The sequence below is a fragment of the Eumetopias jubatus genome, unplaced genomic scaffold (genome assembly GCF_037043125.1).
Source record: "Eumetopias jubatus isolate StellerSeaLion01/CBP00866 unplaced genomic scaffold, mEumJub1_p1.0 scaffold_7, whole genome shotgun sequence".
In the NCBI taxonomy this organism is placed as follows: Eukaryota; Metazoa; Chordata; class Mammalia; order Carnivora; family Otariidae; genus Eumetopias; species Eumetopias jubatus.
In genome coordinates, this window is record NW_028274813.1 from 61,611,354 (window position 1) to 61,631,876 (window position 20,523).

Consider the following 20,523-nt stretch of genomic DNA (forward strand, 5'->3'; position numbering starts at 1 on the left):
TGACTTATTCAATGTATCACTGTGATGACATTATTCACAGGACAAGATGTTATTTCTTCTTAAAGATAATTTTATGGATGTAGAAACACCATTCATTCAAAGCCAGCATAAGGTGACTTCTCAGCAATCAAGGAAGGAGTTTCTAGGAGTGGCCAGCCTCATTAAATGTCATGGACAAATCGAGAGGCATGAGGACTGCAAACAACCTGTGGAAGGGAAACCAGGTAGCAGAGGGTTAGAGAGCATGAGTGCTGTGGAATACGGAGGATGGTGTGGAGCAAGAAAGAAGAATGGAAGTAAGGACAAGTAGAGGCATTTTTCAAGATGAGACCTGTATATAGTTAATGTAGTTGAACGGATCCAGTGGAAGAGGCAATAACTGATTAAGCCAGGCTTCAAAGGAGGTTTACGATAAAGATGAAAAAATCAACAACCTAGGTAGAAGGGTTAATCTTGGGAAAGTACGTGTGTGTGTGTGTGTGTGTGTGTGTGTGTGTGTGTGTGTGTGTGTAGGTGGGTGGATGTGTGTGGGGGAGTGGCAGGCAGGAGAGAAGACAGGAGTTGTCAGCTAATGAGTATAAACACCAAGAGTGCAGGGATCTTCTGTTTTCTCCCCTAATGTAGCCCATGTCTCTAGAATAGTGGCTGGCATATTGAAAGCACTTAGAAATATTTGCTGGATGAATAGACTTTGACATCTAATCAATCTCGATTCACATCCCAGCTCTACCACTGACAGACTGTGGGAACTTGAACAATTTCTTTACTCTGATAAACTTCAGCTTTATTATCTATAAAATGAGAATAACAATATAAAATGTATTTCTAGACATGTTTGTAACACAGACCTTTAAGCTGAGCCGTTATGACTTTCTTATATTATATTTAAATATTAAGCTCAGTGCTTGGCAAAGTGCTTTATAACAAGTAGTTGCTTTCTAAATAATTTTTTTTAAAGATTTTATTTATTTATTTGAGAGAGAGAGAGAGAGAGCACATGAGAGGGGGGAGGGTCAGAGGGAGAAGCAGACTCCCTGCCGAGCAGGGAGCCTGATGTGGGGCTCGATCCAGGGACTCCAGGATCATGACCTGAGCTGAAGGCAGTCGCTTAACCAACTGAGCCACCCAGGTACCCTCTAAATGATTTTTTAAAAAGATTGATTGATTGATTGATTTTAGAGCGAGAGAGTGTGGGGGAGGGGGAGCAGAGGGGGAGAGAGTTCCAAGCAGACTTCAAGCTGAGCGTGGAGCCAGACATGGGGCTTGATCCCACGACTCTGAGATCACCACCAAAGCCAAAACGAAAAGTCAGACACTCAACCCACTGCGGCACCCAGGCGCCCCTCTCTAAATGGTTTTTAATTGAATTTTTATACTTAACTGTGAGGAATAAACTTGCTTTACCTGCAAATCTCAATCTTTAAATTTTTTTGGAAGTTTTCTAGTTGTGGGGCCTTAGTTTTGTTAGGATGACATAAAAGACATATTTTATTTTTGTGAAATTATAAAAATAACTTTTTCTAGAAGTTGGTTATAAAAATTAATTTAAGTTTTTAAAATATTTTGTTCTTTAGCTCTTAGAGCCAACTCATAGCATCACATTCTGACATTTTCTCTAATTTCATCAATTAAGAAGGCAGCTATAGTGGATCAGGGCTGAAAGGTAGATTTTTAGGATAGAAGGAGAAATGTAGGTGTATGTATGTATAGAGTATAGAGGGGAAAGCACTGTCAACTTCCCTGTTGGAAAGCTCTATAACACAAATAACTTTACTGAAGATTGATTATATCTAAATTAATAATGGAAAAAAATAGTGTTCTCATGGTGCCTTCTAAGTTTAAAACTTGACTGCCTGTTTCTCATGTGAACATCTACATTCATTGCCATAGGGATTGCCCAAGACTCTTACTTATGGGCTTAAATGAATGCAATTGCTCTTGTTATAGATATCAGAAAAATCCTGACTTATGACTAAGAGATATCCATTATGTGAAACTCTATGTGCATTTAGAATTTTAAATCCTTGGAAACAGCTAATGGCAAAGTAGTATTATATTATTTATTGTTTCTCAGAAGTCAGCATCCCAAATCTCACAACTATTTCTTGATTAGTCATAGCTGAAAACATTTTATGATTAATTTACTATATGCCTTTTGCCCTACAGAAACGCACATTTTCGAGACTCTGACATAAACATATAGGACATACTAACACAAATAGCTCTAGCAAGAATTCAAGCCACTATCAAGACTACATCTAGTTGTAAAGTTTATATTACTTAGTAGCACACACAAAAAAAGAGTAATAAGGTCATAGGAAGCTCTGAGGAAATCAAAGCGAAGGAAAAAAGTTTTTTAAAGATAAGGTGGGCTTGAATATGTTAGCAGCCCAAAATAAAGGAGCAAATGAGGTAGGAGATGATAAAGTTTAATTCATAAATTAGACACAGTAAGAGATTAACTGCAATAAGTCATAATAAAATAAAAAATTATAATAATATACTATATGGGCGCCTGGGTGGCTCAGTCATTGAGCATCTGCCTTCGGCTCAGGTCATGATCCCAGGGTCCTGGGATCGAGCCCCTCATCGGGCTCCCTGCTCGGCGGGGAGCCTGCTTCTCCCTCTGCCTCTGCCTCTCTCTCTCTCTCTCTCTGACTCTCATGAATAAATAAATAAAACATTTAAAAAAATAATATACTATAATAAAAGTTATGTGTATATGGTCTCTCTCCCTCAAAATATCTTATTATACTGTGTTCACCCATCTTGTGATGATGCGAGATGATAAAATGCTACTTGATGAGGTGAGGTGAGGTGAAGGAGTTTGGTTGGCATTAGGCGACTGTTGAACTTCCAATGATTCATCAGGAAGAGGATCATCTGCTTTTGGGCTGCAGTTGACTGTGGGTAACTGAAACTGTGGAAAGCAGAATTGTGGAATGAGGGGGGCGCCTACATCAACTTTAGCAGCTTTTGTTATCCTGTTTCTGGAAACTGTTCCTTGATTCTTTTGATTACAGAGCCCAGTCTTCCCTCTATGGGGCATCTCAGCTTTCATGTTCCATATCTAAAATTAAATGCTTCAGCTTCCTCCCAAACCTATTTCTATACCTGGTTACCCCATTTCTGTTAATGATGTTGTTACCTTTATAGTCTCCCAGACCTGAAATTTCTGAGTCATCTCTGCCTTTTCCTCTCCTTCCTTAATGTGTCATCAAGTACTGACCTTAAATACTTCCACTGAAATATTTCTCCTGGCTTTTTTTCCTTTCCATCCATTGCCAGGGCAATAATTCAGGCTGTTTTCATTCCGTACTGGTACTTCTATGCCTTCTCAGCTGGTTTCCCTGCCTCCAGGCCTACTCAATCCAGCCAGTCCTACATACCCCACCCAGATTAATCTTTATAAAAGGTCAATTTGGTGAGTCATTCCTCATCTCAAAAACCCTCAAGGCGCTGTGGTAGAGTCCCTAAGGAAACAAGAGGACCCTAGAGAACATCATATTCCAATGAGAATGGGGCAGTTTATGTAGTCAGGAGATGTTGAGTTAGAGGAGACTTCCCTGAGGAGTGATGAGAGAGGAGAATGGATGCAAGAAAGATGAGATACATCAGGTTTAGGAAATAAGTTGAGGAGGAAGAGGTGATGCCAAGGAAACTCAGGAAAGTTAGAAGGGTTGGAGGAGAACCGGGGGAGAGTGTGTCACAGAGACCAAGGTAGGAGAGGATGTCAAGGAACAGAGTGAATAAGGTGGACTCTTCCTGGGCGAGAGTCCATTGGATTTGGCAATTAGGGTGTCAGAATCAAGAGCAGCTTTAGGGGAGTACAGGGAGACTATGGACAGTTAAGAAATAAAGAAATAGAAATGAGGGGCATAGGTTTCCTTTTTTAAATGTTGGTTAAGAAAAGATGAGAAACAATGCTGAAGATAAAGAGAGGTGAACTTAAAAATTTCCCCCCAAGGGAAGAGACTTGACTAGATTATAGCCTAAGGGTAGAGATCTCAGTAGTGGAGAGCTTGATATTAGATAGAGGAAAGATGATTGACTGAGCAAGATCCCCAGGGAGATCTGGGAAGATCAAATCTAATGAAGAGAAAAAAGTCTTTGTCCACTTATAATCATCCTCTTGCTATATACATGATAACTCTTGACTCTATGTATGTCATGGCTGTGTATGGTTAAGGTAATGAGGCATTATGAAATGACTACATGAATTTTTGCAACTTGAAGGGGTAGAACTGGATGAATCATTTCAGAAAACTTAAGGAATTGCTAATAACCTCAGCTTGAAAGAGCTAAATCATTCATTAAAGTTCAAAGGTGTCAGTCACTATTGCCTTGAAAATCAGCTGAGGATTAAGATTATTTTCAGACTGAGAAGTGGATGTATTTTTCTATTGCTGCTCTAACAAATTACCAGAAACTTAGTGATAGGTCAGAAGTCCAACACAGGTCTCACTGGGCAAAAACAGGTGTTGGTGGGCTAGGTTCCTTTCTGGAAGCCTCTAGGGGAGAATCTTCCCTTCCCTCTTCCAGCTTCTAGAGACTACAGAGTTCCTTGGCTTGTGGCCTCTTTTTTTCTATTCCAAACCAGCAACATCTCTCTAGCCTTTCTTCACTTATGTCATCTGTCTCTGACCACACTCACGAAAACTTCACTTTTAAGGACTCAAGTGATTTGATTGGACCCACCTAGATAATCCAGGAATACCTCCCCATCAAGGTCCTTAACCTTAATCACATCTTTGAATTTCTTTTGCCTTGTAAAATAACACGTTCACAGTTTCCAAGGAATAGGCTGTGGGCTTCTTTGGGGCTATTATTCTGCCTACAACACTGGAACTGAGAGTGTGGTCTTTCTTTTAAGAGGGAAATTTGAAATGGGAAAAAGAAAGATGTTTAGTATTTGTATTTTATTCTTGAAATAGGCAAAATGCTTGCTCTGGTAGATAAAATGGTTTCTAGATGTCAGGTACGTAGTGTCTAGATGCTAAGAAGTTATTGAGAAACAGTTTGCTTGTAGCTTAGAGTGAAATTTCAGTTATGCTAAGGAAATAAGAGATGGGTGTTTTGACCTAAACATTTAGACTAGAGAAAATAAGGTAGTAACCTGTCTCCTGGGTTCGAGGTATAATGATGGCAACAGAAATAAAAGGGAGAAAACCCTAAATATGTTCGCTTATAGGACCTGTAGCATTAGAACATGCTTCAGCAGGAATTCTTAGATTAGAATTTAGCGATCTATTCAAAACTGGTGTCTGAATTTTAAGTCTTAATCCTCTTTCTTCAACCATAATTGCCAGGTAGTCTATACATACATAAAATATGGGGTTAGTTAATTGGTGTCAAACTTGCAGTATTTATAATACCATGCTTCAATCACATAAGATAATTGGTTAAAAAAAGATACGGTCCTAAAAAAATTGATATGGTCCTAATTATAAATATTACAAATTGACTATTATAAATATTACTTAAATATTATAAGAAATAGTAATACAAAAGTGAAAGATCATAATACTTTTCTATATTATTATATCCTATTACTATTATACTATTATATTTTGAGGGCCTGCTGTGTTCCAGGCATTGTAGTATATATTTTTTAAAAGATTTAAAAAAAGATTTTTTAAATTGTATGGTAATACTTAAAATGATATCTGAGAGTAGGTTATAGCCTGAGCAATAAAGGAAAGGTGAAAGAGAAACAAAATATATTCCAGTATTTTATACTCCAGTATTCACAGAAATTAGTCAGTAAATGAGATGATAAATACTAGTGCAACTTTTATCTGATGGCTAGTTTACAGATAACTAGTTTTAGTTTACAGATAAACTAAAACTTAAAAATTAGTTTTGCAGTTGGTAAAAATAAGAAAAAGAACCCTCCATTTCACATTTTAAAACCTTCTACTTGTTCTTTATATGTCTTTTTAAAAACACTAATAAACTATTTGACTGAACATAGTATGATCTGTAAATTGGTATATAACTAATTATTAACATAAACATTCTAGAGAGACTTTTTTTGGTAACATATAATCTAAATTCTATCTCCACATTAAGATGAAAGCAGTCATCCATCCAACTCTATTTCTTTCACTGTAATCAAATGAAATTTGTATTTTATATATCCATCTAACCATTATTCATCCAACAAAAGTGTGTTGAACTCCTGTCATGGGAAAGGCACTATGCTAGTCCCTGTAAAATATTTAACATAAATATTTGTACTTTTTATTTGCAGTTCTAAACTTATTTCCAATTGTGAGTGAGAGACTTTATTATATTACATCAGCTATCTGTCCCAACCTGCCTCCTTACCATCTAATCTCTGTATCTTACACATTTTTATTCATATTTCTACTGTGAGAAGTCTCTCTTCTATTCCTGTCCCCTGGCAAATCTTCTCCCAGAGGGAACCAGTATGTTATTTTTCTACATATCCTTCCAGATGCATCTTATGCATCAAGAAAATGCATATACATATTAAACTCCCCATACATATTTTTCTGTACCTTATCTTTTTTTTTTCAACTCCCTCACTCTTTCTTACATCTGCATACTATTCCATTGTATGGACACATCGTTTACTTAATTATGGGTATTTCCATTAATTTCAAAATATTTAATTTAATTTTAATATTAGTCTATTCCTAACAAAGCCAAATAGTCTTATATTCAAATATATTTGTGGATATCTTCCTAGAGATGGAACTTGTAAGGTACGTACAAGTATTTACTTGTAATACATTCCTAGAGATGTATTTGTAATTTTGAATAAATATTGTCAATTTGCCCTTCATAGAGGTTGTGCAGTTTCCCCACACACTTACCAACAAATGATGGTGATCTTTGCAAATCCGAAGGATGAAAAATGTCATCTCGGTGTAGTTTTAATTTGCATTTATCTTATGATGAGTGAGGTTGAGAATCTTTTTATATATTTTAAAGCCATTTGTATTTCCTTTTCTGTTTCTCTTGGGTTGTTATACAATAAGGCAACAGGAAATTATTTACGTATTAGGGAAATTAGCCCTTTGCAAGTGAGTTGCAAATATGTAATTTTTTCCCAGTTTGATAATTGTCTTACAACTTTGTGGTAGCTTTTGTCATGCAAAAATTTTTAATTTTTATTTTATAGAATTATTTTTATAGATGGGCTTTGTGTTATACTCAGGCTTTCCCCACTCTGAGACAATTTTTAAAATTCTCCATGGAGGGGCGCCTGGGTGGCTCAGTCGTTAATCGTCTGCCTTCAGCTCAGGTCATGATCCCAGGGTCCTGGGTTCAAGCCCCACATCGGGCTCCCTGCTCCGCGGGAAGCCTGTTTCTCCCTCTCCCACTCCCCCTGCTTGTGTTCCCTCTCTGGCTATCTCTCTCTCTGTGTCAAATAAATAAATAAAATCTTTAAAAAAAAATAAAAAAAATAAAATTCTCCATGGATTCCTCTAGTACTTTTCTTTTCCTCTAGTACTTTTATGATTAACATACATTCTTAATCATTACAAGTTCTAAATTGTTTAGTGCATAAGATCAAGTTCCCTGTTTCAATTTATATCTGAGCTAGATTACCAAATCAGTCCCATGAAATATAGTAGTAAGGAGCGTGGACTTTGGAGTTGATAATTTGGGTTTTTCTGCTTCTGGGCTGTATGATATTGAGTATGCTACTTAATTAACCTCTCTGAGCCTCAACAGCTTCATCTGTAAAATGGAAATGATAAATAATACTTAGTTTTTTGTGAGAATCACGAGATGATTCATTTAAAGCCCTTAGGTAGGACAATGCTTCACAAGCTACAATCATTCATTAAATGTAAACTATTGTGATAATGATGATGGCCATAGACTATTCTTTCAATTGCTATTACCATCCCATAATTCATGACTTTAATCACAAAGGGTTGAATAAAAAAACGCATCCCAAATTTGCCAACATTACCATGTTAGTATCCAATCGCCTCTAAGCATAGTTCTCAACTTTGGTAGGATATTAGAATCACCTGAGTAGATTTTTCAACTCCCAATGCCTGGGTCCCTACCCCAGGTATTGTTTTAACTGACCTGATGTATGGCTCAGGCATCAGTGTTTTTCAAAAACCCCTCTGGTGATTTCAATGGGCAGCTAAGGTTTAGAACCATTATCCTAACATGAGGCCAGTGGTTTCAGATATTAAGGAAAACATGTTCATTGCTTCTAAAGAACAATACATGGAAATTTTTTGTAAGTCAAATGCCATGAATTAGTGAGGAAGACATTAAGAGAACATAAAGAGTTGAGACTGATGTCAGATACAGATATTGAGGAAAAGAGTAACAAAGTTGAAAATATTCCTTGTATATACTTCTAAGACCTCTTTCTCAGAAGAGCTCAGGGCAACTATACTTAAGTACTTTTAATAACTGCTCCTTAGAGGTAAGGGATATAAAGTGTTTATACTTGTTAGGTGTGTTAACTGAAACAGGGAGATAGGACTGGTCAGCTCTTCAAAGTTAGGATTCTCATTATCCCCATTCTCAAAGATAAATTCTTGGATAATTCTCAAAAATAAATTATTATCTCTGATCATGAGTAATATAGCTTATCCCCTTACACATTTTAACAGTTTGGGAAGGATTTGGAATGGTATTTTAGCTCACTTATAGATACAGTGTGAGATGGGTATACAAGAAAATTAGATATTATCAAATCCAAGGGGAAAAGCAGTGTGGTCTAAACAGACTGGACAGAGTCAAGAGGCCTAGATTTTATTTCCTGAGCTTGAGTTTCCTCAGCTGCAAAATGAGAGAATTAAGAGTTCCCAAACAATTCTTTCAGCTCTAAGTAATTACTGTGTCACCAAGCCACCTAAGTACAGCCTTTCTTAATCAGTCAATAGATGACAGGAAAAGTATTCTAGCTCAAGCTTTTAAAATAGATATTTCGTAGATTTGTCTTGTTTTTACTTACATAAGGCAGTATGCTTTCTCAAATATTAAACTATGTCTTGATGATATTAGGCTAATATATGTCCTGCCTAACTTGCATATTTACATTTTACATTTAAGCAGGGGCAATTGGTGTCTTCACCCAGAGGGATGACTAATAGAGGGTGGGGGGCTGCATCCTGAGACCTGTGAGGAAATGCTGGAACATGAGCTTTCTGTTGTCTTTCAAATCTTGCGCCGTATAAGATGACTTGATTTGAGACAGATCCTGGGTCCTCCTTCTATACTTTCTTCTAATCTTTTCTACTTCTCTTTTTGCATTATATTACTCATGATCGTTAGTACTCACACGATTCTTGTTTTTGTCTTTCCTGTAAGATGTACATTTTTTAAAAATATTTGATTTATTTGAGAGAGAGTGAGAGAGCGTGAGCAGTGGGAGGGACAAAGGGAGAGGGAGAAGTAGAGAATCCCAAGCAGACTCCATGCTGAGCCCAGAGCCCCGATGCAGGCTCAATCCCACAATCTGGAGATCATAACCTGAGCCGAAACTAAGAGTCTGACGCTTAACTGACTGAGCCATCCAGGCGCCCCAGACTGTACGATTTTTAAGGCCAGGATATATTTATAGTGTATCCCAGGAGCTAGTAGTGTCTTAGCACATAAGAAAAGCCTGATAAATGTTTAATTAAATTGTTAAAAAATTAAATGATTTTAATTTCATTGCTTTCTTTTTTATGTGATACTTTAATTTTCAGTTTACAATATTTCCAATTTTTTGTTACACAAAGTCTTATTTCATGACAGTATCCTTAACTACCTCCTGAAATAGCAATGAGCTTTTCATTCTCAAAAGCCTAGAAGTAGTAATAAAGAAGTAATCATGATACTAAAATATGAAATAAATACTTTAGGTAAGCTTTCAGTAATAAATGTGTAGGATAACTTTAAAAGAAGTATTATTTTGAGGTAACTTAGAAAGGCTATCAATTTGATCAAGTAGTATAAATACACCAAAACTAAACTAATGTTAATTAAAATTTACTAAACTTACATTATTTTGAATTAACAATTAACAACTATATAACATTATTAAATATCACAAATCATTAAGATAAATCCTATGTATGTAACTCAGAGAATTGAGTTATGATGGTATGACTATTGAAATCTGCATATGGTAGTAGGGAAATAGTATTATGATCAAGTAGAATAAAATTTCAATTTCAAATTAGTACTAAAAAGAATCCAATTGTTTAAAAATTTATATTTAATAAAAATAAAATCAACATTTTTGATCATGATTTTAACAAAATTTTAACACCTTATCAAATAGTGAGCTCTAAGACTCCGGGTGAGGTATGGAAGTGTTGAATCATGATATTGTACACCTGAAATATTACACTGTATGTTAACTAGAATTTAAATTAAAACTTAAAAAAATAGTGAGCTTTAAAAAATACAAATATTATATATTCAGAGAAAACTTCCTCTGTTTTTAGCTTACCAGTTAAGTTGGGATTTTGAATTGTGAGAGTAATGCTTCATTAGCACTTATAAATTTATCCATCCTCCATGATCCTCTTTTGAGATTACCTTTATGGGTTCTAAATTTTCACCTGGAAAATCAAATACTTTCTAGGTAGGGAATTCTAAATTGTCACTCAAGTACAAGGCCAGTTTAAATGAGTGCATAATTTTTTGGAGAGTTTATCCAGACTAAAGAATATAGTTAGTACTGAGAACATTTCCAAGCCTCTGCGATTTCTATATCCGTACAGTAAGGTGCATTAATTTTACTAATGATTTTTAAAACACTCAAAGTATATTGTGTCTTCCACAAATTTTATTTTGCTAGCTGTCATAAAAGTATCTTGAAAGAAATTAAAAAATTATAACTTGCAATTTGAATAGATCCCTTACATTTTCTGCTCCAATGTACACATGTACTTAATTTGAAGATGTAAAGATGATCCCACATTGTTTCTATAACTGTGATCATTTCAGTATTGGTACTTATGTCCTTCGTTGAACGACCGTTCTTCAAACCTACCGTCTTAATAGATTCATTCTTACATGTTAATCCACAAATAAGCAAATGTCAAGGGCAGTAGCAAAAAAGACCACTTAAAACAAAGCTGGCAAACATTTGGAATTATTTGTAGTTTCAAAAATTCCTTTTAATTCAAAAGTCACATGTACTATGTGCATTAAAATTAGTTTCACAAATGGAAATTGTGGATATGGGAAAGTTGCTTTAGGGGAAATTTCACTAGTAAATCCATAACCTTCAAAATTCTGTATGACTGAATTGAATATTGATACTTTGCAAAATATTTCCAGCGGCGTATTACAAAATTACTTTTTTTCAAATATTACTTTTTAAAGGTGTGTTTTTTCAGTTTTAAATGTGTGGGGGTCCTACAGGCATGATGACATTTTCTAACATACTTTTTTGGTCTTTTCCTCTGCTAATCTTTGACTGAGTTGCCCTCTTTAAATGTTAACGAGAACTGCTGTCAAGAAAGGTATTTTCTTTTCAAGGAGGATGTTTACACAAGCAAAATATTTTTTTAGACATGAAAATTCTAATTTGGAGTTAAATATCAAAATACTATTTTTTATTCCTCATTTCTCTTCCCATCTTTAAAATAAAAGTTAAATCTTAATTGGAATCCTTTCCCCACCGTGAAACCAAGCGATGGTGCCAGACTTGAAGATGAAGGCTTTACTTTGTTAGCCATGTGTTTATGAAACCCCAGCGCCTTCCCTAGATCTCTTGGCTGATAATCTCAAACATGGAGGATGCTTCTGATTCTACACAAGGGGTTGCTCCATTAATTAATAATGTAGCTCTCCCAGGCTCTCCGCCGTCTCTTCCTGTATCAGTGACAGGCTGTAAAAGTCATCGAGTAGCCAATAAAAAGGTAGAAGCGAGAAGTGAAAAGCTCCTCCCAACAGCTCTTCCTCCTTCTGAGCCGAAAGTAGATCAGAAACTTCCCAGGAGCTCCGAGAGGCGGGGAAGTGGCGGTGGGACGCGATCCCCCGCGCAGAGCCAGGCCGTGGCAGCGGGAGAAGCGGCGGCTGGCGGCGCGGCGGGGCCGGCGAGAAGCGACCCCCCGGGAGGACAGAGACTCCCCTCGCCCACTTTGTAGTTGAAAAGGTGGAGAAGTGGCAGTCGGCGTGCTCGCAGGTGAGGGGCTCCGTGTGGTCGTTCGGGAGCCGGCCGGCGCCGGCAGGGAAGTGTAGGCGAGCGGGGGAACAAAGCGGAGCGGCGCCGGGGTCCGCCCGCAGCGAGCTCCTCGCGGCGTCGGGCCGGCCGGCTGCGCGCCAAGCACGTTGCGAGCCCGAGGCGGCGGCGGCGGCGGCGGGCTGGGAGCCGGCGCTGGGGGAGGGGGCCGTCGCCGTTCCCGCACCGCCCGCCCGCGGCGGGGCGTGCGGCCCCATTGTGAGCCGGCAGCCGGGCGTGCGGAGGTGGGGCGCGCTGGGAGGGCATAGGCGGCGGCTCGGCTGGCTCAATACCCCAGTAGCGGCAGGAGCGACCTCGGCTTCGGTGGCAGCCGCGGGCGCGTCAGTCACACAAAAGGCAGTCGAGCTTCCCCCGGCGCGCGGACTGGCCCACGCCGCCGCCGAGCGCTCCCCACCTTACCGGCTTTCCTTTCCCTCCAATTTTGATAGGGAAGCGGGGCCGACGCGGGCGGCCAAGGGTCCGGGTGAGCCCGCGGGCGGACAGGAGATGCCGCTGCTACACCGAAAGCCGTTTGTGAGACAGAAGCCGCCCGCGGACCTGCGGCCGGACGAGGAAGTTTTCTACTGTAAAGTCACCAACGAGATCTTCCGCCACTACGAGTAAGGGCCGGGCCGGGCGCGGGGGGTGCGAGGGAGTGTGGGGACTCCCTCCCCAGCGTCCTTTTGTCTCTCTCCTTTTCCTCGCCTTGGGCTTCTGGCGGGGCGACTTGAAAGTGACGGCTGACCGCGGGCCCGCGTTTCTCTGTCCCCCGAGCCCGACCCGGTGACTGCGCGGGGTCCCCGGGCGGCGCGACCGGCCGTGGCGCGCGTGGGGAGTGCGGGCCGGGGCCGAGAAAGCTGGGGTCCTCGGCCGGCCGTGGGGACCGCTTCTAGCCGCGGCTGCCGCCCGGCCGCCAAACAGCGGAAACTCCCCGCCTCGCCCCTCCCCGCCTCGGCCACACGCGCACTCCGGGGCCAGTTCCGGGATCCCCGCCCGGCGGCCGAGGGGATCCCCGCTCGGGTCAGTGGCACGGGGCCCCCGTCCCCCGGCCGGGAGAGGGAATCCCCGCCCCCGGGGGCAGGAAACGGCCGGGCTGGGCTCGTCTCCTCGGTCGACAGTGGAGCCTGACGTTGGAGCTGCCTAAGGGAGGGGAGGGGAGCGAGGGAGGAAGGGAGGGAGCGGAGTTGAGACTCCGGGAAGGAGGGGGCTCCCTGGCGGGCCAGGGGCAGTGGGGCCCGGGACACGAGAGCCTCCACTGGCGGCCTCTCCGTCCGGTGCGGCTAGGCCTCGGAGTGTGCGACGCGAGCTGAGTGCTCTGTCACCACCTCTTCTTGGTGACTAACTCCCTGCCCCGGAGAACTCAGCGTCTCCGCCTCCGGGAGACCTTGGTGAGGAAGAAGTCGGGTTCGGGCGGGGGTGGGGGGGTGTGGAGAGAAGGGGGAGAGAGCGGGGCACCGGGCGCCCGTAGTTATCACTTTCGCGTAGTACCAAGGGCGGCGGTGGCTGTTGGGGGAGGGGGTTAAGACAAGTTCAACTCCAGCCTCAGCCAGTCTCCTCTTTTTATCCCCCTGCGCATGTGGGCTGCCTGACATGTGCCACTCGCTATTGTTTTGATAAGAATCCGGGAGCTGCTGCCTGTGTAGTTTCAACTACTAAATCCTCAGCACCTCGCCTGGTTTATCCCAAGAGATCCCCTTGTCCTGTGACACCAAATACTGGGGTGTTTTAGAGATGTGTGTTTAAACAGGATCTCCAAGTGAGATCCTGAATTGGTCGATCAATAAAACAGCCTGATCTTCCCTTTTTCTTGTGCTTTTTATCCTCTCCGCTCAGAAGGAATCCCTTTGTGGCTTAGAAACCAAATGTTATAGCGACGAAATAAATTGTGTGTAGGAGACACCTTTTCTGAGAGGGGGCTTGATCGAGGGAGGGCTTTAGGCAAAGGCTGCACCTGTCGGAGAAATGAGCAGTGAGGTTAGAAAAGTCAGTTCCTTTGAGCTTTTAAAGTAAGGCTGCTTTTTCTTTAGCTCCACAGAAAGAGTTACACATAAACTTGTTATATCTGGAGAAGTTTTTCAGCCGACTGTACTTTTAAATAGGAGTGCACATCTTAACTCTGCTCCTGTACAGACTTGTTTTGTTACTCAAATAGAGTTCACTCTTGTAACTACTTAAGTGAATTTGGATTAGGTAACTTGACAAGGATGATGTCTTTTTTTAAGTTTAAATTAAAATCCTCGGTAATAATTCCCAATTTATATTTAAGAATGCCAACAAAATAGAAAACAGGCTTAAGTTTCAAACTTTGTCCCTTCGAATTAAGCAGTCTTATCTGTTTAAGAGACTTTTCTCACGCTAGAAGGGTACATGAATATGGGCTGTATCCTTTTTTTTTTAAAGATTTTATTTATTTATTTGAGATTGAATTAAACTTTTTGTATACTTTGGTTCTTGATGACTTACTATAATCTCCACTAGGATGTGGAGAAATCTGAAAAATTTGAAATGCCAAAATAAAGGAAGAGATTTTTGGTATTCCAAACCTACTGCCTTCCACTGATATTAAGGAACTGTGTCCTTTGTAGTCTTATAACACTAATGAATTTTTCTAAATAGTTGGTTTTTTTGTTTTTGTTGTTTTCTCTGTGATGAAGTATGTGGGTTTTTGGAATTTCACAGTTCTGGAAAGGCAGTTGGTTTGGGAGCAAAGATATTTAATCATTTACCCTGAACAAAACAGAGCTACTAGTGTTCGTAGGTATCAATTTTTGTGACTTTGAATTGGCAAAAAAGGAAGAAGACTGACATTTAATTATGTTAAATTTTGGATTACTTTCTCTCTCTTAGATGATTACAGAGAGAGCTTTCGAAAACTGCATTCATGGTGTATGGTATACGGTGATCCTTAGTATTATGGTAATCTGACCCTTGGCACAAGTCTGGGAGAAGGAAACCTCTGTTTTCACTCATTCATTAAATCACCAATTGGTTTATGTGAATTTGTTTGAAGATTACCCTTTAAGTGCATTATATGAATATTTGTCTTTTGTAGGGGTGTGAAGACCACTATGCTCATCTATTTGCTCAGGTTTTGATTTCTCCAATATAACCTTTTTAACCTTAATCAATCTCAAAGAGATTTTCTACACCTCCCTGCCTTGTTCCCTTTGCAACACAATGCAAAGTAAATTTTCCCTTTGATTCTGGATCTTAGAAGTTGCCAGTGACCTTTTAATTGTTAGTTTTCTGTCTTTATCTATGTGATATAATAGCCTAACACTTTCTCCTTTGTCCTAGGCAGAAATGATCATCTCTCCATTTTGTCTAGTGTAAGATGGTAGTTATTGCATGGTAATGCAATACATTTGTTGCCTCAAATTTTCTCTTTTCCTAGACGCTGAATTTTTTGAGAAAGGGACTGTGACCAGGATGGATCCTTAGCGATTATACAGTACAAACTCCTTTTTCTGTTTGTTTGAACTACATGCTCTTTAACTAATTGCTAACTCTTGTTCGACCTGCTTTCCATAAGTAAAGAAGACTCGTTAAAAATAGCACATTAACTGTAGGCAAATGCGTAAGCTAAAGCATAAAAGAATATACTGGACCACTGTTTTTGTGTTACACACAAAAATAAACTCAAAATGAATTAAAGACTTTAACGTAAGTTTTGAAACCATAAAACTCCTAAGCGGTAAGCTCCTTGACGTAGTTCTTGGCGATGATTTTTTTAATCTAACACTGAAAGCAAAAGCAACAAGAGCAAATATAAACAAGTGGGACCATATGAAACTAAAAAGTTTCTGCAGAGAAAAGGAAAACATCAAAACAAAAAGGTGACCTACTGACTTGGGAGAAAATATTTGCAAATTATATATCCAATTGGGGCTAATATTCAAATTATAAAGAACTCATACAACTCAATAGCAAAATAAAAAAAACAACTAAAACATGGGCAGAAGATCTGAATAGCTATTTTTCTAAAGGAGACATATAGATGGCTAACAGGAACATGAGAAGACGCTATACATCCTTAATCATCAGGGAAATGCAAATCAGAACCAGTGAGATCCCGCCCCACACCTGTTAGAATGGCTGTTATCAAAAAGACTAGCATAAGAGTTGCTGCCTAGGATGTGGAGAAAAGTGAACTCTTCTGCACTGTTGGTGGAAACAAATTGGTGCAGCCACCCTGGAAGACAGTATGGAAGTGCCTCAAGAACTTAAAAAAATAGAACTACCAAATGATCCAACAACTCTGTTTCCGGGTGTTTATCCAAATTTTAAAAACCACTAATTTGAAATTATATATGCACTCCCATGTTCATTGCAGCATTGCGTACAATAGCCAAAATATGGAAACACCCTAAGTGTTTATCAGTGGATGAATGGATAAAGAAATTGTGGTGGATATACAAAGGAATATTACTCAGCCATTAAAAAAAAAATGAAATCTTGCCATTTGGGACAAAATGGATTGACCTTGAAGTCATTATCCTAAATAAAGTAAGTCAGACAGAAAGGGAAAATACCAACAATCTCTCTTATATGTGGAATCTAGGGGAAAAAAATGTTACAAAAAATACTAAGCTCACAAAAAAACCCTCAATTCTATAGTCAGTGATGTTGTAATACCAGTGTTACGGGACAGATGGTAGCTACACATGTAGTGAATATAGCATAATGTTTAAGCTTGTCAAATCACTAAGTTGTACACCTGAAACTAATGTAACATCATTGTATGTCAGCTGTACTTTATTTTTTTTTAGATTTTATTTATTTATTTGAGAGAGAGAATGAGCTAGAGAGAGAGAGCACATGAGAGGGGGGAGGGTCAGAGAAGCAGACTCCCTGCTGAGCAGGGAGCCGGATGTGGGACTCGATCCTGGGACTCCAGGATCATGACCTGAGCCAAAGGCAGTTGCTTAACCAACTGAGCCACCCAGGCGCCCCTGTCAGCTATACTTTAAAAAAGATTTTATTCCCCCATCCCCCTCCAACACACACACACACACACACACACACACACACACACACACACACACACACACACACACACACAAACACAAACTAAGCTCATAGGCAAAGAGAGCAGAATAAAGCATGTGCTTTAATCTCTTAGATAAGATAAAAATTTATTCTGTAATTTGGTTAGCTGACAGTTTTTTATTTATTTATTTATTTAGGATTGTGGATTGTTAAAAAATGGAGCAGTCAGGTCTGAATACTAGGAATTCTAGAGTGGGGGGATAAGGAAGGTGGTTTGTTGTATTACTGAATGACTTCATTTCCCAAATAAAATAACTTATTTTTTTAGCCACTTAGACCCTTGGAATTGGAATGTTTTTACCATCTTCGAGTGAGTTACACTTTTCATACAAAATGTAGGAACCTCTTCATTACTTATAGTCCGGCTTATGTTTCAGCCAGGCTTTCTAGTGAAAGGTGTTTAATCTGATTTTCATAGTTAATCAGCTCCTCATTTGTTAATTCAAGCCTTTCAATAGCCCTCTTTTACAGATAAGGAAACCGGATTTGGTGTAAAGAGAGTAAGTCTGAGATCAGTGTCGAAAACCACCTATCTAGCAGTTGGTGACCCTGGACTTTTCACTCACATACCTAAGACTCTAGAGTTAATGTTCTTATTTACTATGCACATGGTACATATTATGGAGAATTTTTCCTAATATTTGTTGAAGCTTGCAGAAACATGCACCAAGAACATAGGGCACTGCTTTGAATCAAGCTCACTTCCTAGATCTTTGGGTAGGCACCACTCTGTTGTCTGCCCAGACATTTGACTTCTTTACTATGTCCCCAATGATTAAGCTCTAGATATTAAATACACAAACTAGAATGCCATTGGTTTACAGTCAGGAAAAATGTCTTTCATACAGACCAGTTCTCATACTGATAATTAGGTATGTGTGAAATCTAATTATTATCTGAAGGCCATTTGGTGAGCATGGAATTTTTAAGGAAAATCAGATAATCTTCATAGCTAGTATCTTCAAATTAGGTTTTCAGCTCCTCTTTAGGAATAAGTCTGCTACATGATCCCAATATTTGGGTCTATGAGTCTTTTTTTCTTAGATGGTGTAGCAGAGATTCCTAAATGCCTTTCCTTTAATTTTTATCCACTTAGTAGGCTACCATGTTTTGTGTTAATACACTCTTTCTTCAGACAGAATATGTCTTAACAGTTATTGTGTAACGAGCCATCCTAAAACTTACTGGTTCAAAATAATCATCCATTTTATTTGCTCACTGTTCTGTGGATTGCCAATGTGGTTTCTCCTGGCCTGTGTGCTCACTCATTTAGCTATAGTTAGCTAGAGGCTAGGCTGAGGCTGGATAGAGTAAGAGGTAGCCTCAGTCATATGTCAGGGACCTCAGCTGGGATGGCTTTTCTTTCTTTCATGTGTATGTGTTACCTTTTTTCCCCTAGCTTTATTGAAGTATAGTATAACAATAGATTTGTAAGGTATTTAAAGTGTACAATGTGAGGGGCGCCTGGGTAGCTCAGTGGTTAAGCGTCTGCCTTCAGCTGGAGTCATGATCCCCCGCATTGGGCTCCCTGCTCTGCGGGAAGCCTGCTTCTCCCTCTTCCACTCCCCCTGCTTGTGTTCCCTCTCTCACTGTCTCTCTCTCTCTGTCAAATAAATAAATAAATAAAATCTTTTAAAAAATAAAGTGTACAATGTGATATATTAATACTGAGATGGCTTTTCTTAATCATGTGGTTTTTCATCCTCAGAAGACTAACATGGGCTGCTTTAGGTGTTGGTCTCAGGGTTCCAAGAGGGTGAGAGCAGAAGTCTGTCAATGTCATTTCTGTATTATGTTGGTCAAAGCCAATCTCAAGGCTAGCCCTATTAAAGAGGTGGTAAAATAAACTATCTTCTTGTGAGAAACAAGTATCAATTATGTTGCTAAGGAGCCTCCATACCTTCAGCTCTCTTTGGAGAAGGCCTACCACTGAGCAACTGGTAAGATTTTATGCCTGGTCTTCCTGATTGGATTTTGGGAGTCCATTGGTAATCTCTCTGCAGTTAATCCCTCTTGGCTACCCTTCTTCCCAATGCCAAACTTTTTTTTCCAAAAATGCTCAAGTCTTTCATGAGTTCCTCTGACAATGTTCCTCTATCACCCTGGTTATTCTGTGTATTTTTCTAGGATCTCTTTGCAAATATGGTACCTGAACAGTTAGAATTGATGCTATTTATTGAGTGTACATATACTGGGCATACAATATTATTATCTTACTTAATTTTCATATTAACTATTCATGGAAGATATCCCCATTTTATAGAGGGGAACCAGGTTCAATGAGGTTGTGTAATTTACCCAAAGACACATTCTACAAGTGGTAAACTGAGATTCAGACACTTTTCTCTCCTTCACATTCATATGTATACTTTCTCTGTTTAGATACACATAAAAATAAATGTGGGCTGCCGATGTTAAAATACAAACATGTATGTTTGTTCATTACTCTTGACAATATGCTTTGGAGAGTCTGGAGATACTGAGATAATTTGTCCCTCTAGTGAGGAATGAATGTATAACACAATGGCATAAATCACGTGTGCTATGGAGCCTGTGTAATGGGACCATAGATAATGGAGCTGATAACTGCTGGGGAGTTGAGGAAGCGCTGGAATAAGGAGAGAACATCTGAGTTGGGTCCTGAAAGATGGAGCTATCAAGATACCGAATGGAGGGGCACCTGGGTGGCTCAGTCATTAAGCGTCTGCCTCAGCTCAGGTCATGGTCCCAGGGTCCTGGGATTGAGCCCCACGTCAGGCTCCCTGCTCAGCAAGGAGCCTGCTTCTCCCTCTCCCATTACCCCTACTTGTGTTCCCTCTCACTTTGTCTCTCTCTGTCAAATAAATAAATAAAATATTTAAAAAAAAAACCAGAATGGAGAAAAAGGGCATTCTAACCAGAGGATGCTCTAAAGAATACTTTTTAAGCTGAGGAAACTATAGAAAGGCATAGAAGTATGAATTTGCAGTTTCCCTTAAAATTTGCCTTTTTTACATTCATTGTTAAGCTAAGACTTTTGTTAAGCTACTATAATGTTTTACTTTTGTTGATTTCTATTTAGGGTTTTTTAGTCTCTAGATTTAAAAAATCTTTATTGCTATCCCCCACCTTAGGGTCATCTGCAGATTTTAGGAACCTGCCTTATATGTCATTATCTAAGTCTGAGGCAGCACTAAGTAAAGTGCAAAGTAATACGTCTTTAATGGTTTTTTAAATTAATATATTTTTAATTAATGTAACTTTCCTTCTGACCATTTATGAATAAATGTAATAAATGTAATTTTCATCTAGCTGATTTTTCTCTAAAT

General features: G+C 39.4%; 1 protein-coding gene across 4 annotated transcripts in view; it reads left to right on the forward strand.

The window, feature by feature from the left end:
• The first annotated feature begins 11,899 nt into the window (after window positions 1–11,899).
• BAZ1A (bromodomain adjacent to zinc finger domain 1A) overlaps window positions 11,900–20,523 on the forward strand; it is a 96,046-nt gene continuing 87,422 nt past the window's right edge. For 2 of the 4 annotated variants that reach the window (XM_028114759.2, XM_028114760.2), the window contains exons 1-2: window positions 11,900–12,130; window positions 12,616–12,786. In XM_028114759.2, the coding sequence (XP_027970560.1) occupies window positions 12,674–12,786 (113 nt within the window). In that variant the 5' untranslated portion in view covers window positions 11,900–12,130; window positions 12,616–12,673. Of the gene's footprint in view, window positions 12,131–12,601; window positions 12,787–20,523 lie in introns of those variants that run through there. The other 2 variants (XM_088024640.1, XM_028114758.2) reach the window with 2 other exon arrangements.